This window comes from Macrosteles quadrilineatus, unplaced genomic scaffold, assembly GCF_028750875.1.
Source record: "Macrosteles quadrilineatus isolate MER2022 unplaced genomic scaffold, UCM_ALF_1.0 Scaffold_8__2_contigs__length_117827958, whole genome shotgun sequence".
NCBI classification, from domain to species: Eukaryota; Metazoa; Arthropoda; class Insecta; order Hemiptera; family Cicadellidae; genus Macrosteles; species Macrosteles quadrilineatus.
The window spans coordinates 115,658,395-115,684,394 of record NW_026542601.1 but is presented as its reverse complement, the minus strand read 5'-3'; the positions used below and the strand labels follow the sequence as shown (position 1 = coordinate 115,684,394).

General features: G+C 47.0%; 2 protein-coding genes across 2 annotated transcripts; both read left to right on the top strand.

Moving 5' to 3' along the window:
* The first annotated feature begins 4,195 nt into the window (after positions 1-4,195).
* LOC129000943 (uncharacterized) lies at positions 4,196-6,359 on the top strand. The gene is made up of 2 exons (XM_054428038.1): positions 4,196-4,857; positions 5,580-6,359. The coding sequence occupies exons 1-2, from the start codon at positions 4,763-4,765 to the stop codon at positions 6,340-6,342; spliced, it is 858 nt and encodes a 285-aa protein (XP_054284013.1). The 5' UTR covers positions 4,196-4,762; the 3' UTR covers positions 6,343-6,359.
* Positions 6,360-19,140: 12,781 nt separating this feature from the next.
* On the top strand, positions 19,141-23,479 carry LOC129000681 (uncharacterized). The gene is made up of 3 exons (XM_054427643.1): positions 19,141-19,365; positions 19,921-21,927; positions 23,396-23,479. Exons 1-3 carry the CDS (start codon positions 19,141-19,143, stop codon positions 23,477-23,479), a joined length of 2,316 nt encoding a protein of 771 aa, XP_054283618.1.
* The last annotated feature ends 2,521 nt before the right edge of the window (positions 23,480-26,000 follow it).

Here is a 26,000-nt window from a genome sequence, read left to right as displayed (position 1 = left end):
AATCTCTAAGAGGTGATGCTATTGAAGCCAAATTAGGGACGAAATTTCTGATGTAATTTACCATACCTAAAAATCTTTGTAATTCTACCTTAGATGTAGGAGTTTTAAAATTCTTTATTGCTTCTATTTTTGAAGGATCCGGTTGCATCCCTTGTTCACTGAATATAGCACCAATATACTTTACCTTATTACCACAGTATTGCATTTTACTATAGTTAAATCTAATATTATACTGTTTTGCTCTTTCCATTACCTGCTTTATAATTTTATCATTTTCCTCTTTAGTATCAGTAGCAATGCACAAATCATCGAAATAGATTGAAAGACCTTTAATATCTTTGAAATATTTGTGTACCAATCTTTGAAATATTTCAGGTACACAAGAGAGGCCAAAAGGTGCCCTCAAAAATCTGTAAGTTCCAAAGATTGTGCTGAATGAACACATTTTACTGGATTCTTCATCTAGTTTTATATGATAAAACCCGTCTTTCAAATCTAAAATTGTAAAGTATTTCTTATTACTTAAGTTTGGAGCCAAGTCCTCTAGCAAAGGAATTGCATACCTCTTATGATATATACCTCTTATGATACCTCTTATGATATATTTATTAAGTTGTGTAGGATCAATACAGATTCTTAAAGATCCATTTGGCTTTTCTAGTACTACAATATTATTGACCCATTCAACCGGCTCTTCAATTTGCTTAATAATTTCATTATCAACCAGCGAATTTAATGCCTTTTCAAATTTATCTTTAATTTTGTATGGTATTCTTCTAGCAGAACTTACTTGTGGTACTGCATCTTCCTTTAATTTTATCTTACAAATGTCAGGGAAACAACCCACACCATCAAAAACATCTTTATAATTGTTATAAATTTTTAATTTTTCTTCATCTTCTTTTACTGATAAGCCATTAGCAACAGTATCTACCTTCTTTATTAAATTTAAACTTAGACAAGATTTCAGCCCTAGGATTGGAGTACATTCTCCACTGACCACTACTAACTTTACAACATCCATTTTATTTTCTGTCTCAATCTGTGCATCTATGTATCCTACTGGATTTATTTGAAACCCCCCAAATGAAATTAGTTTGTTTAGGTTTTTCTTCATCCTATTTTGTAGTTTATTTAGTTTTACAAAGGAATATGGGACAATGTCTACTTCAGACCCAGTATCAAGTTTCATTCTTACATTGAACCCTTCAACTTTAACACTTTTATACCAAGCTTTTTCTTGATTACCAATGGAATAAACTACACAAACTGTGTTAATCTCATAGCCTTGGCAATTATGCACAAAAGAACTACTACTTTGATCAGTTACTTCGTTACATTTCTCATTAGAAAGAATATTTAAGTTTCTCCTACACATACTTGCAAAATGATTTGACTTTTTGCATTTACTACAGATTTTACCCCAAGCTGGACATTGTTGTTTTCCATGACTACCACCACATCTGTAACATTTAAAACATCTTTTACCTGTTTGGTCCTCCAACTTCCGTGTCCCAGCAAAGGTTTTAGTTACTTGATGAACTTCTTTCTTCTCATCATGAATATTTGTAATTTGAAGTACTTCTTTCTTCTCATTGATTTCATTCATATTTTGTTCAGTTAACTCCATCGTTTTGCAGGTTTCTATTACCTTTTCCAATTTTAGATCTTCTCTCAAAAGTTTTTCTTGGACATTTTTTGAACTTAATCCCAGTATTATCTGAGCTCTCAACAGTTTTTCCTCTTGTCCTTCAAATTTACATGGTTTGACTAAATTTTTTAGGTCCGAATAGAATTTATTAAATGGTTCATCTTGTTGCTGCTTTCTTTTGAAAAACTTATAAATATCCATGATTTCATTCCTTCTTGGCGTGCAATACTTCTCTAGTGTCTCTAATATCGTTTTTACTTTTTCTGGTTCATCTTGTTTGAAATCTTTATAAATTTTCAATGCTTCTTTTCCTAGTAGGTTTTTAAGCCTTGCTGCTTGTATAGAGTTAGGTTTCTTTTCGGTTTCAGTGGCTATAAAATATATCTCCACTTCTTCTTTAAATGTCCTAAAATTTTCCTCCAAGTTGCCTTCAAGGCTTAGGATATCCGGTTTGTTAAATTCCATTTCTGTGTATATTCTTCTGATATTATTCTTAATCAAATCTTTACCGACTGCGCCATGTTTAATTTGATAAAAAGTAAAAAGTATTTTTTAACATTCAAGTTGTTTCTCTTTTATTCTATATCTGTTTACAATTAATATCATTGCTTAATTATTATTGACAACATATGTTAAACAAATTATTTTAAACAAAGACTTTTAAGTAAGTAATATACAAACAGATTGTAAGTAAAAAGACTTACCAGATTGCATTTAAGCATGATTTGTAGATGTCTAAAAACTAAATATAATTTTGGTAAACATACTTCGTACATGTACAGGGCCCTGAGTCAATGAATAAATTACAAATACAGCTTTGCAAGGAACTAACGAGATTCGTTACACATAATTAATTGCTCAAAAATATTTTATAACAAGCTTTTCAATTGGTCAGTGGGTCACTAATAATCACTCATTTTAAATGTACTCTTGCTGAGTAAACGCAAACACTGACTGTTTGGGCTCTGGATGTTCCAATTAATGCTATTGAATCTATTGTTGATTCTGCTGAAGCTGAGTCAGGGACTGTTAGTTACTAAACAAGCAGCAAAGACAGGTGCTATAGTTTTCCAACCAGCAATGAGATGACTGATTATTAACTTTTATTAATTAAAATATTAACAAGGCTAAAAATCATTTATTTATTTGACCGTCATAATATCAAAATTGATTTTAACAAGTCGCTTTCCCAACCTCTTACGTATTTATTGCATAATCGTAAGAGGGCCACATTTTGGGGGTTTACACAAAAATAACTAATTGCAAAAATAAATTTTGCAGAATGTTGGATACGACAAATCTATATAAACATGTTGATCAAAAAGAATGTCTATGTCTTGTTTTATTCTAATAAAGATTGAAAGTAATGATTTGTTTTAATAAACAAAACTACTAGGATTTAAATTTTTCTGGGTAGAGATAAAAGGCACTATAATATGTTATAGTAAAACAATTCCTTATGACACCCAAGTTTAGGATTCCAAATTTCCCTGGACATGTGTGTTAAAGTCTTTGTTCACAAATTCCACGATCTTTTCTGACATATACTTATATTTTGTAAAAATTTTAAATAATATAGTTTTACGATGTAAATACTGTAGTATTCTACGCGGTACTGTAGAAGTGGACAGTAATAAAAAATCACACTTTCGTCTTTTTTCTGGCAATATTTAACATTCATAGATTCCAAAGAAAAATGCGTTGAAAATAAAATATATTTACCAATTAGTAGTACTAGAAAAATATAACAATTTCAATAAAGTATTAACATGAATAATTACAGTAAATATCCAAAATGATAATGATAAAAACTAGATACATAAAAGAAATATACCAATAACAATTTCATCATTGGTACCAGTGATAATTAACAGGTTGAACATAAGACGTTTGATTATTTTTACAAGTTAATATATTAAAGATCAAAAAATTAACGCATCTATGAACACATATTAGTTATTGGTATAATTCTTTATTGGAATACAAGAAATAATATAGGATAACATGTTGGTCAGAAAGAGGCAAAAATTGACCCAAAAGCGATTGAAAGTGTTTGGTTATGGTAGATAAGAAGCTTTGTCAAGCTTTAGGATTACAATTTGTTAAGTTTTTTCTTGTGATACTCAGATAGTTTATTGCTTTCAGATATTTCATGAAATCCTCATAAATGTCAAAACTGAGAAATCGTTCTGATTTACTTCTGAAATTGGCTTAACTTCCCTGGCAATACATTCTAATGTGACAATATCACAAAAGGTTCTCTATAATAACTAGTTGAATACTTAGTGGGTAAAATATTAATTGGTTATGTAATGAAACATAACAAATACTCCTATGCCTACAAGCTGATATGTAATAAGTAAATAAATTTAGGTAATCACCAACAATTAACGAAATTCGTTTCTATGATTTCCATTGGTACGATATTTCAAAAATTCATTCGTCATTTTTAAATTAACTGTAAACATCTGTCAACAAATACAGTAAGGCCTCATATTGCAGACCACGACGGTGCGGTGGTACTCTCAGTCAAGACTACTAAGGTAAGCCCTTCCTCCTCATGGATAGACAAATACTCTGTTGTTAAGCGAACAATAAACATGGATCTGCTTCCCTTGCTTAGGAGTGAATTATCTGCTATAAACTGGAACTTCCTGAAAGCAATTTCTGACCCCAAACTTGCTTTTGCAGCTTTTACTGAGACTTTTTGTGATAAATTTAACGTTGTATATCCACCTAAAATTAGTCGGCCCAAGCCAATGTCTAGTTCTCCCGGTAAAAACCACAAAGGCACCAAAGGTTCAAAGGATTGGTACACCCCTGACCTGGGTAGGCTACGACAGCTCATGCTACTTGTTCATGATCATTTTAAGGGCGCAACAGATGACAATATCAGGCAGAGATATTACTTACTTTACTGTAGAATTAAGTGTGACTATGGTGTTAAGGTCAGGGATGCAAAGAGGAAGTTTAATGCAGATAAAATCCTCAACGCTCCCAACCCTTGCAAGGCTGCATGGGACATTGTGAATGATTGCAGGTCTCCTTGTCCTGGCCCTGAAGTTCTGGCCACCCCTGATGATTTCAACACATATTTTCTAAATGTAGCAGATGAACTCATCACAAATATACCCGTGTTGCAGACAGACCCCCTGGATTCGGTTAAGGATCTCACCCAAACACACAACTTTAACTGCTGGACGAAGGTGAGTGTCAATGAAATTATCTCTACCGTTAAGAAATTCAAAGCCTCGGCAAGTCAAGATGTAAATGGAGTGTCAACTAATATCTTAAAATCTGTAATAGACTTAATTGCACCACCCCTCACAGGTCTGATCAATCTTTGCCTAGCTAAGGGTATGTTTCCTGACAATTTAAAAATAGCCCGGACGATACCCATCTACAAGAAAGGGGACCCTTCACTCCTGTCCAACTTCAGACCGATATCTATCCTCCCATCTTTCTCCAAGGTGATAGAGACCGTTATGAAGAAACAACTCATAGCCTACTTGGAAGGTAATGCCATTCTGACGGAAGCCCAACACGGATTCAGAGGTAAACACTCGACCACTTCTGCACTTTTAAGCCTTGTTGACGTTATTTCCAGTGCTTTTGAGGAGGGTGAGTCTGTCCTGCTAAGTTTGTGCGATTTGAGCAAGGCATTTGATGTCGTAAACCACAAAATCCTTCTTGCTAAACTGAGTAGGTATGGGGTGGGTGGCGCAGTCCTTGGCTCACTGACTGAATACCTGAGTGACCGCAAGCAGTATGTTACTCTGAGAGGTGCCTCTTCCAGCGTTGGCAGCATACCTCACGGCGTGCCGCAGGGCTCGGTGCTGGGGCCAGTGCTCTTCACTATCATGATTAATGACCTCTCACTTAACAACCGTACTCTACTGTTTGCTGATGACACTACTCTGTTCTCTAGAGGGAAAGACCTAGAGGATCTCCGTGGAGAAGCTACTGTCCTACTGGAAGAAGCGAAGAGCTGGTTTGCCGTCAATAGGCTCAAGGTGAATGAGGACAAGACACAGACCATCCTGTGTACCCTCAAACCTGTTGTGGAAGATGAGGCTGTAAAACTCCTGGGCTTCTGGCTTGACCCCAGGTTAAATTGGAAGCATCACATAGACAAGGTATGTGTTAGGCTATCTAGAGTTACCTACCTACTAAGAAGACTTCGTTCTACTTTAAGTCAACCCTCTCTGCTGATGGTCTATCACGCCCTCTTCCACAGCCATGTGTCGTACGGCCTTGTCCTATGGGGCCATTCTACGGCAGCCCATGACATCCTACTGCTCCAGAAGAAAGCCATGAGGATAGTGTCATCTGCTGGCTACAAGCAGCACTGCCGCCCTATATTCATCCGGCATAGGGTGCTTACTGTATTCAGCCAGTATATCCTCGACATCCTTGTACTACTCAAGGACAAGGTGGGACTCTTTGGCAGGAGGGAGGAGGTCCACACCCACAATACCCGCAGAGCCCCAGACCTTGACATGCCTCGGTGCCGACTTGCACAGACAATGAGGAGTTACCCGCGTTCGGCAATTAGGGTATTCAACACCTTGCCTAAACGAGTGCGTGACATGGACCTGCCAGACTTTAAGAGGGAGATACGTGAGGGACTGCTGAATAGGCCATTGTACGCCTTGCATGAGTTGGAGAGTGAACCACTTTTTTTAACGTGACACGTCCGCCACAAAAGTAGTAGTAAAAGTATATTTAGACTTTTTTAATGGTTTTATAGTGTTAATATGTAAATAGTAACATGACGCAATCTATCCGACATGTCGGTCAACGATGTAGAAGACAAGTATTCAAGTATTCAAGTATTCAAAAATTCATTCGTCATTTTTAAATTAACTGTAAACATCTGTCAACAAATACATTTAAAAGATGTGTATCTGTTGCTGTATCCGTTGCTATTGTCGCTATTTTTGTTGCCACGACTGTTTTTGCATCATCAGATATTTTCTTCCGAGCACCTGTCTCTTCTTCTGCTACCTTGACTTTGGATGTATTCTGCTGGCAATTTTAATATTGGTATGATTTAGTTCTTTGTTATTTTTGGTAATTTTCATTAGTGAAACTGTTTGAAATATGATTTGATAGTTTCTCTAGGTACAGGTACATTCTTTGATGAAAGAGCTTGGGATGATTGAGGAACAAAGCAAAGCGTGTATAATACTCACAGGTGCGGTTTTTTCCTAGTTGGAACACACGAGGTCCAAACTCTATGGTTCTTGTCTCACTTAACTATACAGCATTTCCACATCACGTAAATGAAGCTAACCTCACAAAATAACCAGTGTAATGCAAATGAACATTTACAGAAGATAAAATTTCCCCAAGTTACAACCAGTTTGATATGTTACCCTCAATAGACTCCCAGTAGGCTACCCAGCTCTTGCGGGGACCAATCAGAGAGCAGCATTTCATCCCCACCCCTCCCTAGGCCACGCCCCCTAGCCAATCAGAGCTCAGCATTCCACCTAGGCCACGCCCCCTAACCAATCAGAGCTCAGCATTCCACCTAGGCCACGCCCCCTAGCCAATCAGAGAGCAGCATTCCCCAGCCAATCAGAGAGCAGTATTTCCTTTAAGCCATGCCCCCCTGGTGTCCCACGTGGTCTATCCTCACACGTGTTCTAACCTCACTTTTATTTTCCCGCCAAATAACGTAACCTTAAGCCATGCCCCCTGGTGTCCCACGTGGTCTATCCTCACACGTGTTCTAACCTCACTTTTATTTTCCCGCCAAGTAACGTAACCTCATCTCCCCATGCAAATATTGTAAATGTGATTGGTAAGGATTGAACCTGTGAACCTCTTAGATCAACGACTAACGCTACTCCCGCTATGATACATCACCATACCAAAAATCAACATTTCACCCCGACCAGAAATAAAACGTTTGGTGATTGGTAAGGTTCGAACCCGTGAACATCTGGCTCATACACAGTCTCATACACAGTCAGCTACTAGAAAGAAACATTATTCAGATTACCAATCATCCCAAAAATACTACACCTAAAAATACTACATCTATGAAATGTAAGTTTAACATCGAACATATTGGTGGCCTTTACAAAGGCCGTTTTTTATGTTCAATGGTAAAGTTCCGTTTAAGCCTTCTTTCAGTTGTTTTTAACATTGGATACGTGAATTATCATTTGTTTTGTCATTTTTATTGACTGCAGTATATTATAGGTATATGTAAATAAAACTCAGCAAATATTGTGATTGGTAAGGATCGAACCCATGAACCTCCGGCTCATATACAGCTTCATACACAGCCAACTGCTAGAAAGAAACATTATTCAGATTACCAATCGCCCACGGACTCGACTTCGGACACGGACCGACCCCCAGCTTCTGTGTGGAGCTTTGATTCACAACCACCCGCGGACCAGAAAAACGGCCTTAGTAAAGGCCACCAGATGTCTCCAGCCCCCGGCGGAGCTCACCCCGGCCTGGCCGCCGCCCGGCTCTCTAACTCTGTCGCCGCCCGGCCCAGCAACTCCACCCCCCCGGGACTTCCCCTCACGGGGACGGAGATCAGTGCCTGGGGGAAGACCGCTGCTGCGGTGACCCGAGCGGGTGTCGACCAACGGTGCGCCACTGCCACCCCTGGCGGAGGCCCGTTCGTCTTCACTGGCGGCGAGGGGAACAGTTGCCAGGCGAACCCCTGCCCGTCGTCTGGAGAAAACGGCGTTTATCAAGGCCACCAGACCACCAACAAGAGGCGAGCGTCCCCGACTCCTCCTGCCGAGCGGAAGGCCCGCAAAACCGGCCAAGACACCTTCCAGACACCCGCTGACTCCGACATGGAGGATGATCCGGCCCCGACGCGGAACGAGCCACGGCCTCCGCCTATCCTCCTGGACATGCCGCGGAGCTGGCCAGCCCACGCCGTCGCCATCGGCCAACTGGTTGGTGGCCAATTCGACGCCTCATGTACGGGGAAGAATCTGCGGATCAGGGTGGACACTGTACCCCACTTCCGCGCCGTCCAGCGGTATCTGCAGCAAGAGCGAGTACCGTTCCACACCTTCGCCCTACGCACAGAGCGGCTGCTCAAGGTGGTGGTAAAGGGCCTGCCGCCGACGCTAGCACCAGATGAGATTATGGCGGAATTTCACGACTTCGACATATCCGAAGTGAAAATGATGAAGACTCGCCGAGGAATGCCGACTGGCCTCTGGCTCCTCACGATCCGCAGGACGGAAGGATACTCCCTGCCGTCCACTGTGTATGAAATAAGGCGAGCCTTTTACTGCAAGGTGGAAGTACGGCAGTACAAGCGGCCCAACGGACCCATTCAATGCCACCGCTGCCAGGGCTTCGGCCACGGATCGGGCCAGTGCCACCGCCAGGTCCGCTGTGTCCGCTGCGGGGACACCCATCCAGCGACCGAGTGCCCCAAGGAGCCAGCAGCCCAGGCGAAGTGCTGCAACTGTGGTGAGGCCCACACTGCCAACTACAGGGGCTGCACCTGCTACAAGACTCTGCAACGGGCTTCGTACGCGGCTGCGGCGAAATCGTCCACGGCACCGTCGGGCCGTCAACCGCGCCGGGTCGACCCGCCGGCTCCGAGACCTGACCCAGTGGACGAAGAGGCGCCTGGGGCTCCCGAGGTCGATGACGAGGGCTTCCGGACTCAGCGGAGAAGACGTCGTCGAGCTCCTCGAAACCCGGACAACCGCGGCAGAGCTTCCGGCCCGAGACCCCGAACACCCACCCCTCCTGTGGAGCAGTCCGCCGCCCCGGCCGAGACCCCGAACCCTCGAGTGAGGCGAACTCCCCGCCCTCGCCTGGAAGTCCCACCTCGCCAGCCTAGCGGCCCTGCCCGGCAGCCCAGCAGCCCAGCCCCGCAGCCCAGCAGCCCAGCCCCGCAGCCCAGCAGCCCTGCCCCGCAGCCCAGCCGCCCTGCCCAGCCTATCGAGCCGGCCTCAACCCCGGCCCAGTCGTCCAAGAGCCCGTCGCAGCAGTCTGAGCTGGCTCAACTCATCTCCACGCTGAGGAGCATGTTGGTCGTCGTCGAGCGACTTGTTGACCAGTTGACCCAACATCATGCGTAAACTTCGCATCCTCACGTGGAACGCCGACGGGCTTGCCGACAGACGCCATGAGCTGACACAACTCCTCAATGACATGGACGTTGACGTTGCCCTCATCCAGGAGACGCATCTGCGCGGTGGGGACAGGTTCAACGTCCGAAACTACTACACTCACCGGACAGACAGGCCTCTGCAACAACGTGCCAGTGGTGGCTCGGCGATACTGGTTCATCGTCGGGTCACCCACAGACCGATCGTCAGGAACCTCCCGCCTGGCATCGAGGTGACGACCATCGCCCTCCAGCACGACGGTGCAGAGCTGGAAATCTCCTCTGCCTACAACCCCCCAGGGAGACGCCTTGATCCCGGACTCCTGGACTTGCTGCTGCCCCCCGACACCCCGGCGCTTCTGGCAGGCGACCTCAATGCCAAACACCTGGACTGGGGTTGCAGGAGAGGAAACTTCACTGGAGCTGCTCTCAGGCGCTACCTCACCGCCCACCCTCACATCAACGTGGTTGCCCCGGCCGACCCCACACACTACTCCCGTGCTGGACACCCGCCCGACATCCTGGACATCGGACTGGCTGGCTCGTTCGATGGCCCGATTGAAGTCTTCGTCGTCTCCGACCTCTCTTCTGACCACGTCCCGGTGATCTTCGACCTGCCGCAGGGAGGAGTCCCCGACCGCCCTCCGGTCCGCAGGAAGAGGGTGAACTGGGCGAAGTTCGCCAACCTCCTGGCCAACGCCCCTCGACCGCCTCCCCCGCCACCTGAGACGGCAGAGGAGCTCGACCAGCAAGTCCTGGACCTGTCAACGCTGCTGCAGGACACTGTGGTTGCCGCCAGCTCTGACGTTGACCAGAGGGCCCCCCCGCCACTTCCCCAGGGGCTGCGGGAGGAGATCGCCCTGCGACGTCGCCTGAGGAGGGCGTACCAACAGTCCCGCTGCCCTCGAGCGAAGGCGGACTTCAACCGGCAGGCCAGGAGGTGCTCCCGACTGCTGGCTGAGCATCGGTCCCAGGAGTGGGAGGACTTCGTCGAGGGACAAGCTGACACCAACGACGGGATCTGGAAGATCGCCAAGGCTCTGCGCGGCACGAAGACCCACAACAGGCCGCTGCATGGGGGACGCGGGCTCGTCTACTCGCCCGAAGACCGTGCAGAGACCTTCGCAGACTCGCTGGAAGACCAGTTTTCCCCACACCCGGACGTCTACGACGAAGACTTCTGCGAGGTTGTGGACGACTTCGTAGAGACCTACGAGCCGGACTCCGACGAAGAGGACATCCCCCACGTGACCGTCAGCGAGGTGAAGGGCCACATCGCTCGACTCCGTCCGAAGAAGGCCCCTGGACCGGACTCCCTCGGGACTCCAGCACTGAAGAACCTGCCGGCTTGGGTGATTGTTGTCATCACCTGCCTCTTCAACTCCTGCGTGAGGCTGGCCCACTTCCCCGACACCTGGAAGCTGGCGAATGTCATACTCATCCCCAAGCCCGGCAAGGACCACATCTTCCCCGAGAACCACAGGCCGATCTCCCTCCTGCCTGTGCTCTCCAAGATGCTGGAGCGGATCATCCTGGCGAGATTCCCCGAGGAGTTCTTCTCTTCGATCAGGACTGAGCAGTACGGCTTCAGGCGGGGCCACTCCACCACCCTCCAGCTGCGGCGGGTCCTCAACACCATCGCTGGAGCGATGGAACGGAAGCACCACTCGACCTCAGTCCTGATCGACGTGAGCAAAGCCTTCGACCGGGTCTGGCACGAGGGACTTCTCTACAAGCTGGCGTCCTCCCCTCTACCCGGCTCGATCTACAGGCTCGTCAAGAGCTACCTGACCGCTCGCCGCTTCAGGGTCTCCGTTGGACGGGCGACCTCCACACCACGGCCAGTCTCTTCGGGTGTGCCACAGGGGTCGGTTCTCGGGCCGATACTCTACCTGTGGTACACCAATGACATACCCCTGGCGCCGAGAGTGCAGCTCTCGCTCTATGCAGATGATGCGCTCTTCACTGCCACCTCCGCCAACCTGAGGATGTCCAGGGTGTATGTCCAGCGACAGCTGGACCTGTTGCTGCCGTGGCTGACGAAGTGGCGAGTCAAAGTCAACGCTGACAAGAGTGAGGCCATCTCCTTCACGAGGTCGAGGAGGCAGGACGATGGTCAACACCTCCACCTAGACGGGGCCGACATCCCATGGAAGCGCCGGGTGAAGTACCTCGGCGTCCTGCTGGATCAGCGACTCACCCTGACTCCCCACGTCGAGAGGGTCTGCGACCTCGCCAGGAAAGGTCTTGGCGCCATCCGCCCGCTGCTCAAGTCACGGAAGTTGTCGACGGCTGCAAGAGTCCGACTCTACACGGCCCTGCTTCGGCCTGTCCTCACGTACGCAGCCCCTGCATGGTACCACCTCACCTGCAGAACCGCTAGACGGAGGCTGCTCGTCGTCCAGAGCAAGGCTCTTCGGCAGGCGACGGATTCACCCTGGTACGTGAGGAACTCCGTCATCAGGGACTCCACAGCAGTGACAACTCTCCGAGACTTCGTAGACGGCCTTCGAGCGAGACTTGAAGAGACGGCGGATGTTTCTCCGTGGGAACATATCAGGGACCTGGTCGCTGAGGATGTTCCGCAGCTCCGCCCCCAGATCAACGAATAACCCCCAGGAACGACGTCGACGTCTACAGGTAGCTGAGCTACCAGGGCTTGGACCCACAGCTGACCGGAAGTATATGCTCCCAGCGAGCAGGCACTTCCCCCAGACGTGGCGCTAGTCGCCACAATCATATGAACTTGGACTTGGACTATTCAGATTACCATCATCCTAACATTACATAACATCTATGAAATGTTGATTTAACGTTCAACATTTCGTGGCCTTTACAAAGGCCATTTTTTATTCTCAACGGTAAAGTTCCGCTTAAGCGGTTTTTCAGCTGTTTTTAACATTGGATACGTGAATTATCATTTGTTTTGTTATTTTTATTGACTGCAGTATTATAGGTATAAGTAAATAAGACTCAGCAAATATTGTGATTGGTAAGGATCGAACCCATGAACCTCCGGCTCATATACAGCTTCATACACAGCCAACTGCTAGGAAGAAACATTATTCAGATTACCATCATCCTAACACTACATAACATCCATTCGATCGCCAACCTTCGAAGGAGCAACACCTCGGAGCGCAGCACAGATTGGACATCTCTAACTCGTGATGGAAGAAGAGGATACAGGCGGAACTTCAGGGACCCCTCCGGTGACGTTTCTCACTGTGAGCTGCGACCTGCCGCAAAACGGCCTTTTACAAGGCCACCCCGATGCGCCCGCTGCTTTGCCTTCTGGCTCTGCAGCCCTGCCTCGCGCGTCGGGCCCGACTACGACCCTGCAATCGCCCACGGACTCGACTTCGGATACGGACCGACCCCCAGCTTCTGTGTGGAGCTTCGCTTCACAACCACCCGCGGACCAGGAAAACGGCCTTAGTCAAGGCCACCAGATGTTTCCAGCCCCCGGCGGAGCCCACCCCGGCCTAGCCGCCGCCCGGCCTTCTAACTCTGTCGCCGCCCGGCCCAGCAACTCCACCCCCCCGGGACTTCCCCTCACGGGGACGGAGATCAGTGCCTGGGGGAAGACCGCTGCTGCGGTGACCCGAGCGGGTGTCGACCAACGGAGCGCCACTGCCACCCCTGGCGGAGGCCCGTTCGTCTTCACTGGCGGCGAGGGGAACAGTTGCCAGGCGAACCCCTGCCCGTCGTCTGGAGAAAACGGCGTTTCTCAAGGCCACCAGACCACCAACAAGAGGCGAGCGTCTCCGACTCCTCCTGCCGAGCGGAAGGCCCGCAAAACCGGCCGAGACACCTTCCAGACACCCGCTGACTCCGACATGGAGGATGATCCGGCCCCGGCGCGGAACGAGCCACGGCCTCCGCCTATCCTCCTGGACATGCCGCGGAGCTGGCCTGCCCACGCCGTCGCCATCGGCCAACTGGTTGGTGGCCAATTCGACGCCTCATGCACGGGGAAAAATCTGCGGATCAGGGTGGACACTGTGCCCCACTTCCGTGCCGTCCAGCGGTATCTGCAGCAAGAGCGAGTACCGTTCCACACCTTCGCCCTACGCACCGAGCGGCTGCTCAAGGTGGTGGTAAAGGGCCTGCCGCCGACGCTAGCACCAGATGAGATTATGGCGGAATTTCACGACTTCGACATATCCGAAGTGAAAATGATGAAGACTCGTCGAGGAATGCCGACTGGTCTCTGGCTCCTCACGATCCGCAGGACGGAAGGATACTCCCTGCCGTCCACTGTTTATGAAATAAGGCGAGCCTTTTACTGCAAGGTGGAAGTACGGCAGTACAAGCGGCCCAACGGACCCATTCAATGCCACCGTTGCCAGGGCTTCGGCCACGGATCGGGCCAGTGCCACCGCCAGGTCCGCTGTGTCCGCTGCGGTGACACCCATCCAGCGACCGAGTGCCCCAAGGAGCCAGCAGCCCAGGCGAAGTGCTGCAACTGTGGTGAGGCCCACACTGCCAACTACAGGGGCTGCACTTGCTACAAGAATCTGCAACGGGCTTCGTACGCGGCTGCGGCGAAATCGTCCACGGCACCGTCGGGCCGTCAACCGCGCCGGATCGACCCACCGGCTCCGAGACCTGACCCAGTGGACGAAGAGGCGCCTGGGGCTCCCGAGGTCGATGACGAGGGCTTCCGGACTCAGCGCAGAAGACGTCGTCGAGCTCCTCGGAACCCGGACAACCGCGGCAGAGCTTCCGGCCCGAGACCCCGAACACCCACCCCTCCTGTGGAGCAGTCCGCCGCCCCGGCCGAGACCCCGAACCCTCGAGTGAGGCGAACTCCCCGCCCTCGCCTGGAAGTCCCACCTCGCCAGCCCAGCGGCCCTGCCCAGCAGCCCAGCAGCCCAGCCCCGCAGCCCAGCAGCCCAGCCCCGCAGCCCAGCAGCCCTGCCCCGCAGCCCAGCCGCCCTGCCCAGCCTATCGAGCCGGCCTCAACCCCGGCCCAGTCGTCTAGGAGCCCGTCGCAGCAGTCTGAGCTGGCTCAACTCATCTCCACGCTGAGGAGCATGTTGGTCGTCGTCGAGCGACTTGTTGACCAGTTGACCCAACATCATGCGTAGACTTCGCATCCTCACGTGGAACGCCGACGGGCTTGCCGACAGACGCTACGAGCTGACACAACTCCTCACTGACATGGACGTTGACGTTGCCCTCATCCAAGAGACGCATCTGCGCGGTGGGGACAGGTTCAACGTCCGAAACTACTACACTCACCGGACAGACAGGCCTCTGCAACAACGTCCCAGTGGTGGCTCGGCGATACTGGTTCATCGTCGGGTCACCCACAGGCCGATCGTCAGGAACCTCCCGCCTGGCATCGAAGTGACGACCATCGCCCTCCAGCATGACGGTGCAGAGCTGGAAGTCTCCTCTGCCTACAACCCCCCAGCGAGACGCCTCGACCCCGGACTCCTGGACATGCTGCTGCCCCCCGGCACCCCGGCGCTTCTGGCAGGCGACCTCAACGCGAAGCACCTAGACTGGGGTTGCAGGAGAGGCAACTTCACTGGAGCCGCTCTCAGGCGCTACCTCACTGCCCACCCTCACATCAACGTGGTTGCCCCGGCCGACCCCACACACTACCCCCGTGCTGGACACCCGCCTGACATCCTGGACATCGGTCTGGCTGGCTCGTTCGATGGCCCAGTCGAAGTCTTCGTCGTCTCCGACCTCTCCTCCGACCACGTCCCGGTGATCATCGATCTGCCACAGGGAGGAGTCCCCGACCGCCCTCCAGTCCGCAGGAAGAGGGTGAACTGGGCGAAGTTCGCCAACCTCCTGGCCAACGCCCCTCGACCGCCTCCCCCGCCACCTGAGACGGCAGAGGAGCTCGACCAGCAAGTCCTGGACCTGTCAACGCTGCTGCAGGACACTGTGGTTGCCGCCAGCTCTGACGTTGACCCGAGAGCCCCCCCACCACTTCCCCAGGGGCTGCGGGAGGAGATCACCCTGCGACGTCGCCTGAGGAGGGCGTACCAACAGTCCCGCTGCCCTCGAGCGAAGGCGGACTTCAACCGGCAGGCCAGGAGGTGCTCCCGACTGCTGGCTGAGCATCGGTCCCAGGAGTGGGAGGACTTCGTCGAGGGCCAGGCTGACACCAACGACGGGATCTGGAAGATCGCCAAGGCTCTGCGCGGCACGAAGACCCACAACAGGCCGCTGCATGGGGGACGCGGGCTCGTCTACTCGCCCGAAGACCGTGCAGAGACCTTCGCAGACTCGCTGGAAGACCAGTTTTCCCCACACCCGGACGTCTACGACGAAGACTTCTGCGAGGTTGTGGACGACTTCGTAGAGACCTACGAGCCGGACTCCGACGAAGAGGACATCCCCCACGTGACCGTCAGCGAGGTGAAGGGCCACATCGCTCGACTCCGTCCGAAGAAGGCCCCTGGACCGGACTCCCTCGGGACTCCAGCACTGAAGAACCTGCCGGCTTGGGTGATTGTTGTCATCACCTGCCTCTTCAACTCCTGCGTGAGGCTGGCCCACTTCCCCGACACCTGGAAGCTGGCGAATGTCATACTCATCCCCAAGCCCGGCAAGGACCACATCTTCCCCGAGAACCACAGGCCGATCTCCCTCCTGCCTGTGCTCTCCAAGATGCTGGAGCGGATCATCCTGGCGAGATTCCCCGAGGAGTTCTTCTCTTCGATCAGGACTGAGCAGTACGGCTTCAGGCGGGGCCACTCCACCACCCTCCAGCTGCGGCGGGTCCTCAACACCATCGCTGGAGCGATGGAACGGAAGCACCACTCGACCTCAGTCCTGATCGACGTGAGCAAAGCCTTCGACCGGGTCTGGCACGAGGGACTTCTCTACAAGCTGGCGTCCTCCCCTCTACCCGGCTCGATCTACAGGCTCGTCAAGAGCTACCTGACCGCTCGCCGCTTCAGGGTCTCCGTTGGACGGGCGACCTCCACACCACGGCCAGTCTCTTCGGGTGTGCCACAGGGGTCGGTTCTCGGGCCGATACTCTACCTGTGGTACACCAATGACATACCCCTGGCGCCGAGAGTGCAGCTCTCGCTCTATGCAGATGATGCGCTCTTCACTGCCACCTCCGCCAACCTAAGGATGTCCAGGGTGTATGTCCAGCGACAGCTGGACCTGTTGCTGCCGTGGCTGACGAAGTGGCGAGTCAAAGTCAACGCTGACAAGAGTGAGGCCATCTCCTTCACGAGGTCGAGGAGGCAGGACGATGGTCAACACCTCCACCTAGACGGGGCCGACATCCCATGGAAGCGCCGGGTGAAGTACCTCGGCGTCCTGCTGGATCAGCGACTCACCCTGACTCCCCACGTCGAGAGGGTCTGCGACCTCGCCAGGAAAGGTCTTGGCGCCATCCGCCCGCTGCTCAAGTCACGGAAGTTGTCGACGGCTGCAAGAGTCAGACTCTACACGGCCCTGCTTCGGCCTGTCCTCACGTACGCAGCCCCTGCATGGTACCACCTCACCTGCAGAACCGCTAGACGGAGGCTGCTCGTCGTCCAGAGCAAGGCTCTTCGGCAGGCGACAGATTCACCCTGGTACGTGAGGAACTCCGTCATCAGGGACTCCACGGCAGTGACAACTCTCCGAGACTTCGTAGACGGCCTTCGAGCGAGACTTGAAGAGACGGCGGATGACTCTCCGTGGGAACACATCAGGGACCTGGTCGCTGAGGATGTTCCCCAGCTTCGCCCCCGGATCGACGACTAACTCCCAGAACGACGTTGACGTCTACAGGTAGCTGAGCTACCAGGGCTTGGACCCACAGCAGACCGGAAGTATATGCTCCCAGCGAGCAGGCACTTCCCCCAGACGTGGCGCTAGTCGCCACAATCATATGGACTTGGACTTGGACATAACATCCATGAAATTTTGATTTAACGTTTTAAAATTTGGTGGCCTTTACAAAGGCCGTTTTTTATTCTCAACGGTAAAGATCCGCTTAAGCGTTTTTTGTGCTGTTAACAAGATGCTGCTAACATTGGATACGTGAATTATCATTTGATTCGCTTTTGTTATGGACTACAGCATGTAGAATTTTATAAAATTAAATAAAAATTTAATGTTTTTTTCTTGGATAATTATACACATTGCTTAGTATATAATGGTTTTAATACTATGGTTTAATACTATCTATCTACGATTTAAATTTACATTTCTCTATCTAAAAATTAGTAATGTCTAAGAAGAATTGGTGGTCATTTGTAAAGTTTTGTTTAATGGCTATTACTAATACCTATTAATTTACATTAATCTAAAAAGTTATTGCAAACATTATATTTCTACAAATTTTCTTCTTCTTCTTCATCATCATCACGGTTCTGTAACAAAACAAGGAAGTGTTAATTGTGTGTATCCTGGTTGCTGATTGGTTGTAATAAGCTTGTACGTGATTGGTCATAAATAGGTAATCTGTTGTGTGATTGGTCAATTTTTGCTATTTATACTTTTCAGTACTAATTTTCTTTCACTTTGCTTTTGGCAGTTGAACGTGTTGGATGTGTGCTCTTGTGTTTGACGTTTTGAGGTTATGTTTGCAAGTTATTTCTAGTGTTAATGTTAGTCTGATTATTTATTGTGTAGTACATCAGTTTTATAGTAAGTGAACATTGTTTTTTTTGTGTAACGTGTTGTGCAATCAGTGTGTTATATTAAGCTTTGTGTGCGCGCAGCTGTGCCCCCACCACATCTTGTGTCCCTGTGTTGTATTGTGCAATCCGTGTGCTATATTTAGCTGTGTGCCCCCACTAGAACTAGTGTATCTGTGTCCCTTTCACTTTGCTCTAGGCATCTGACTACGATGGATGTAAGTATGGCTGATAATGTATCCGATGAAGTAGTTGAACCCGTTAAAGTAGTTGAGCCTGTTACTTTGATTAGTACTGATCAAACTTATGTAAATAAATTTAGATTGTATGGAAGTAAAACAGTATTTAAATTCACTAATCCGCCTCCAGAGACTAATGAGATTGATTGGTTGAGACAAGGGTTTGCGCAAATTGTAAATAGTATGAAAGAACAAGCATTTGAAAACGATCAACTTGGGTTTACTCTACAAAGTCTCAACTTGAAATCAAAAGCACCTGGCTATGTAAATTTTCGTCCGGCTACTGAAATTGATGAAAATGTTTTGTGGCAAATCTTTGGTGGTATTGTGCAATCAAACTCTGAATCCATCAAATCTACCGACACCTTTAAAGTGGAATGCACTAGAATTAATCTTCCTGTAGGTTCTGGGAGAGTAAGGCCTGGGTTTTACAATACGTTTGATGAGGAATTTAAGTCAAGACGGGGAATTGTTATCATTAATAATAAAGATAAATTGTGTTTACCCCGTGCAATTGTAGTGGCTATGGCCAATGTAACCAAAGACCCCCTTTACAATGCAGTTAGAAAAGATGATGGGAAAAGACAGACTGTTAGGGCTCAGGAACTTGTGTGTCGAGCCAGGGTTGAAATGCCAGAGGGTGGAGCTGGGATCCCGGAACTTGAAAAATTTCAGGGGTTTTTGAGAGACTACAAAATTGTCGTGTACAACTATGACAGGAAAGGACGTGATGTCTACTTTGAGGGAAATGTAGAAAACCCCAAGTTCAAAATTAACTTGATTTTTCACAATGGACACTACAATGTGATTAATTGTTTGACTGCTGCTTTTGTTTGTAATTATTTCTGTGAAGCCTGTCATGTACCCTACGACCATAAAAGAGAGCATCGTTGCTCAAACATTTGCCCACAGTGTCAAACTATCTCACCTCCTTGTGTAGTGGAGAGTGGTGGTGTTCTGTGCCCTAAATGTAACATGACTTATAAAAATCAGAGATGTTTTATCGCGCATCAAGCTGATAGATGTAAAAATGTAAAAAAGTGTCTAGACTGTGGGAAATTGGTTTGGATTAGAGATCGGTCTAAGCCTCATAAATGTGGTGAAGTATATTGCAAACCTTGCTGTTCATTTGAAGACCCTAACCACAAATGCTATATGAAACCAGACACAAGAAAGCCTAAATCCAAAAACTTTTTGTTTATTTTCTTTGACTTGGAAACCCGTCAAGATGAGTCCCTGCCCTCAGATCCCGAGTCTAAATTGCATCAAGTGAACTTGTGTGTGTCACAACAGTTTTGCTATCAGTGTATTGAGGCTAAATTTTGTATGGCTTGTAAAAATCGTACGCGAGTGTTTAGTTCTGAACCAATCACTCAGTTCATGGACTATGTGATGCAAGTCCGTAAAAATTTTAAAGATGTCTGTGTCATCGCACACAATGGGCAGGGCTTTGATTTCCAGTTTTTGCTCAAGTATGTGCTGGAGGATACGAAGTTCACTCCGAAACTTGTAATGCGGGGAACTAAGGTAATTTTGATGGAGATTGACAATGTGAGGTTTGTTGATTCACTTAGTTATTTCCCTATGCCTCTTGCTGCACTACCTAAAGCCTTTGACCTTCCCCCGGAAAAGAAGAAAGGCTATTTTCCCCACCTCTTCAACACCCTTAAGAATCAAAATTATGTGGGTCCTATGCCGGCAAAGGAGTTTTACTGCCCAGAATCTATGTTTGAAAAATCACACAAAGATTTTGAAAGATGGTATAATGATCAGGTTGGAAACCACGTTACATTTGACTTTAAGAAAGAAATCCTAGAGTATTGTATGTCAGACGTTGATATCTTGGCTCAAGCTTGTTTAAAGTTCCGTTCAATCTTCCTGCAAGAGTGTAATGTGGACCCGTTTCTCGAGGCTGTAACCATTGCCAGTGCTTGTAACTTGGCCTTCCGTGGGAAATTTTTGAAGAAAAATACCATCGGCATCGTTCCTAAAAATGGCTATAGGCTTACAGACGCCCAATCGGCAATCGCGTTACAGTGGCTAACGTGGGAAGAGGAGAAACGTGGAGTTAGAATAGAACACGCCGGCCGTGGAAAAGAAGTTAAGATTAGTGGAATGAAAGTTGATGGTTTTGACGGTCAAAATATTTATGAATTTCAAGGCTGCTACTGGCATGGCTGCCCTAAATGCTTTCCCTATGATCGTGAACTTGCTTTGAAAGAGGATCCCTCTGACTCACTCCATTTGCGGTATGAACGGACCAAATCGAAAATAGCAAAGTTGGGTGATAACGTTGTACAAATGTGGGAATGTGAGTTTAGAAAGTTAAAAAAGACAGAAAACCTGAAACACCTAGAAAAGTTGCCGATCCTCAACAATTTACCTCTGAATCCGAGGCAAGCATTTTTTGGGGGCCGAACCGGGAATGCCAAAACCTATCACAAATGCGCCGAAGGGGAAACCATTGAGTATGTGGATGTATGCTCTCTCTATCCCTGGGTATGTAAATATGGCAAGTACCCTGTAGGCCATCCAACGATCTATGTAGGAGACAAAGAGTGTAGACAGAGAGGTCTCAATGTTGAGGGTCTATTAAAGTGTAAAGTACTTCCACCTCGTGAGCTCTATCACCCCGTTCTCCCAGCCAAAATGAATGACAAGTTAATGTTTGTTTTGTGTGCGACTTGTGGAGATGGTAAGATTCAAACTGATTGCGACCACGAAAGTGGTGACAGAGCACTTATTGGGACCTGGACCATGGACGAAGTTCGTAAAGCTGTAGAAAAGGGTTATGTTGTGCTTGACATGTATGAACTTTGGGAGTATAAGGTAGCCACATATGAAAACGGGGGATTGTTCACTGACTTTATAAATAAATTTTTAAAAATGAAACAGGAAGCAACTGGGTTCCCTAGTTGGTGTGAAACCGAGGAAGATAAGGATCAGTACGTTGACGATTATTTAAAAAAAGAGGGTGTCAAACTGGAAAAAGACCAAATTATCAAGAATGGTGGATTGAGGTCGTTAGCTAAACTGATGTTGAACTCTTTTTGGGGAAAATTTGGACAGCGTGAAAATCAGACCAAAGCTACAATCGTCAGGGACCCTAAAACACTTTTCAAAATGTTAACTAGCCCTGAAATAGATGTAAATAGAGTACAGATTGTCAATGATAAGGTTCTTGTTGTCAGCTGGGAGTATATTGAGGAGGTTGGGGAGCCATTGCAAAATGTAAATGTTGTGTTGGCAGCTTACACCACAGCCCAAGCGAGATTGAAGCTCTATGAGCATCTAGATGCCCTGGGTGGTCAGGTATTGTATTATGATACTGATTCTGTACTATATGTATATAAGGGTGGTTTGTACAGAGTCCCCACGGGAGATTATCTAGGGGAAATGACCGATGAGTTGGCCGAGTACGGCCCTGGATCATATATAGTAGAGTTTGTTTCTGGAGGTCCGAAAACCTATGCATACCTTGTGTGGTCAACAAACAAACAAAAATTGATTCCCGTATGTAAAGTAAAAGGGCTTACATTAAACATGAAAACTTCTAAAAAGATTGGATTTGACAGTTTGAAAGAGATGGTCCTTGGTGATGCTGCACAAACAATGGACATTGAGGAAAATAGAATCAGACGAACAAAGAATAGGAACATAGTTACAATCAGTGAAGTCAAACAGTTTAAAATTACGGGACCAAAGAGGAAACATAGTAGCAATTATGATACACTTCCATATGGGTTTAAAATTCAAAAAACTCACCAAAATCTCAACTCCTAAATCATCACTATCACTCAAGTACTCCCAGTCCCCAACATCCACCTCGTTCCAGCCATTCCACCCTCCTTGCTACCAATTAAACCCAAATACCGAATCTGTGTCTTCGTCTTCTTTTTCTTCGCTTAAATTTAAAAATTAACAAATCCTACACCATAAATAATTTTGAATGAAATCATTTACAACCAACACTAGAGAGATCATGTTGGACACTGAACACATGTTGCACATGCTGCACATGTGTAGCGCTCCCCTCTCCACTATCGCTACATACCTTAATGGCGGCATACGCAGTTTTTCTTGGCGGTAACGGTGGTGGCCTTAGATCCAGGGGTTGAAGTTCTTCGTATATTGGCTCCACCGGCTCGCGTTTGATGGAAAACACCCACCCGAAACATGATGCGAAGCACATGGTGACTGAGATCCAACTGGAGTGGGGCTATTTTTAAATCTGTTTGTACATTGAGGCGCTCAAATCTGGAGGGACTTGGGCTACTCCTTGTGCATGTGTGAATGCTATTGGTCACTGGCGCGGCCGACTAAAAAGCCCGTAAACCATGAGTGAATGTTGGTCACTGGCACGGCTGACTAAAAAGCCTGTAAACCATGTGTGAAGGTCACTGGCGCGGCTGACTAAAAGGCCAGTAAACCACGTGTGGAGGGGTAAGTGTCATTCCACTTGGAACCTTTACACCACCATGTTGTACCTACTCGAGTTTTCAGCTAGAACGATTACTGATAATCTGTTTCTTTTAAATACTGTAAAGCAAGCAGCAATCCCACCTATGATTAAAGATTAAATATTCAATTACCACCATGAAAACTGCGGCTATGTCTACCACCATATTTGTTTTTTCGACAATGAAGAGTTTTGTAAGGATTTTGGAGAGGCAGCGAATATTTCTTTCCGATGGTTTGGAACGATTGTATGTGTACCAAAATTTAAAACTCCAAGAGATAGATGCACCGTTTGTGCAGCACGTCTATACAAATGGACCAGATTGAGATGTTCCTGTTTACAATCCATAATCCCATCCTTGAGAAGGTGGTAAGAGACGTTTTGGGGAACGGAGACGGCAACTAGTTTGTTTTTGGAGGCCGTCACGAGCTGTTGCGGTGGAGGGGCCGCAGCTTTTCTGGGGGCAAATAAAAAGATAGTTTATTCTATTTGGAACATTCTTACCATCATGTTGTCCCTGTCCGAGCTTCCAATTAGAAAGATTTACACAACCGTCATCCTTTTACTTTATGTAAAAGAAAGTGTTGATCTTCCATCAACGCTATGGCAGGACATTTTGAACTATCATAAAGAAAACTGTGGTTATGTAACCCTAAAATACTACGAGTCTTTTCGAGGCTCTAGTAGGTTATGTATTGACTGTGGAAGAATGGTTGATCTTCCTTCTCACTTAAGGCGAAGAGACATATAAGGCGATACATGTATCCAAAGTTTAAGGTACCAAAAGAAACATGCCGCATTTGCATGGCTCCTTTATTTATCTTCCATAAAGTCACTTGTAAATATTGTAAAATCTAAATGTAAAAATAAGAATAATAAACGGAGATGGCAACTAGTTTTTTTTTGGAGGCCATCACGAGCTGTTGCGGTGGAGGGGCCGCAGCATTTCTAAAAACTTAATAAGTTATCAATACACTGTTAAGTTGTATCATTTTAACAATGGATGTCAGACGTGCTATAGCTGAAGAGCTACACAAACCTGCTAGAAAGAATTACACTAGACGGAAAGTGACTCTTAAAGGGTTGAATGATTTGTACCAGGCCGATCTCGTAGAGATGCAGCCTTATGCAAAGTTAAATAAAGGTAATCGGTACATAATGACTATGATTAACTGTTTTTCAAAATTCGGTTTTGCAGTCCCGTTAAAAGATAAGACAGGTCCAGCAGTTGCCAAGGCACTTGAACCTATATTGATCAAACATAAGATGAAACACTTTCAAACCGATCAGGGAACCGAATGGTTTAATAAACATATTGGTGCTTTCATGAAAAAGTATAGAATTAACCATTATTCTACGTTTTCCGATTTAAAAGCTAGTATCGTGGAGAGATTTAACAGAACTTTGAAACAGTGGATGTGGAAAGAGTTTACCGCTAAGGGAACATATGAATGGTTATCATTACTTCCTGATATTCTCAAGCGATATAATAACTCGGTACATAGAACAATTGGTATGAAACCAAAAGATGTGAAACAAAAGAATGTAAAGGAAATATTAAAAAGGATAAACAAGAAGGGAAAAAGGGTGGCACCAAAATATAAACTGGGAGATAGTGTTAGGATAAGCAAGTATAAAAGAGTTTTCACTAAAGGCTATCTGCCAAACTGGACAAACGAGGTTTTCACCATTTACGCAATCAAACCGACAAAACCACCTACATATGTACTCAAAGACCATAATGGTGAAATACTAAAGGGAGGGTTTTATGAACAAGAGCTAAATAAATCAAAGACCGGAAATGTATATTTAGTTGAAAGAGTGTTACAACGGAAAGGAGATAAAATAAAAGTCAGATGGCTTGGCTTTGACAAGAAAAGTGACACGTGGCTTAGTAAAAGCGACATTCTTATTTAGAACATACATCCGGTGACGGCTACATGTAGATCAAGCAGCTGCATCCGGTCGTATTTATAAACGATAGGGTGAGTGTGCTACAATCAGTTGAACACGATGGGTGTGGCGCAGCAGAGCCCCCCTTTGACGTTAAGAAACTATGACAAGTATTTTGGCGAGGGTCTGGCATCTAAAAATAAACACGGCCATCTGTTACTAGACTTAATTTGCTGCTCCTTTCAGTCCCCAGCAACTCGGGTAAAACTAATATTGTGTTTAATTTATTATTCGATTCAAATGGTCTTCTTTTTAAAAATATCTACATTTTTGAAAATCCCTTAATCAGTCTAAATACCAGTTTTTACCGTTGGCTCTGCCTAAGGAAATGGGCCATTTTGCATATGGTGACAACAACTTGGTAGTTCATCCAAGTAAGACTAAACAGCATTCAAAAATGATATTTGATGATATATACTGTGAGAAACACGACAAATAATAAATAAATTATATAAATAAATTGGCTCAAAATTATTTTCAAACCACCTTATAGTACTGTATTACAAATTTAAATGATAAAATGCAAAGAACCGCTCGCTGGGATTCAAAAAAGGGTTAATTAATAGGCTTCACCAAGTAAATAACCCATTACATTAGTCAAAGGACAAAAAAAGTGGGAGGTGGCAAATCTGTTATGGAGTGGCCATCACCGTAGGCTGCGGTGGTTGGGGCAGCCTACCCCAGAGGTTAGGACTCTTGGTGAAGCTCTGGGTTAACAAAAAGAACGCGCCGGGACCCTACGGCCTAGCCTAACAGCTTACCGTGGTGTGGAAACTGGGTCACTTGTCTAAACTCCAAAGAACAGGTAGAATCTCTCCACAAACGCAACATTTGAGTTTGTCAAAGTCCAGATCACGGATATTTGTAACAAACCAGCCGCATGCTTCATCAGCATCATCAATAAAAAATGAATTACACACTCTAGATCAAATAAATTTATCGAATATTGGTTTTTTCTTTATTTTTTGACGTT

What these genes read in the sequence shown, in the direction of transcription:
- LOC129000943 (XM_054428038.1), top strand. Translation starts at nt 4,763, where the DNA reads ATGAACTCATCACAAATATACCCGTGTTGCAGACAGACCCCCTGGATT. An exon ending in ACTTTAACTGCTGGACGAAG is followed by an intron (nt 4,858 to 5,579) that starts GTGAGTGTCAAT and finishes TCTGTTCTCTAG; the next exon opens with AGGGAAAGACCTAGAGGATC.
- LOC129000681 (XM_054427643.1), top strand. Translation starts at nt 19,141, where the DNA reads ATGGCCAATGTAACCAAAGACCCCCTTTACAATGCAGTTAGAAAAGAT. An exon ending in ATGTCTACTTTGAGGGAAAT is followed by an intron (nt 19,366 to 19,920) that starts GTAGAAAACCCC and finishes TTTTGCTATCAG; the next exon opens with TGTATTGAGGCTAAATTTTG. An exon ending in TAGATGCCCTGGGTGGTCAG is followed by an intron (nt 21,928 to 23,395) that starts GTATTGTATTAT and finishes CAAATGGACCAG; the next exon opens with ATTGAGATGTTCCTGTTTAC.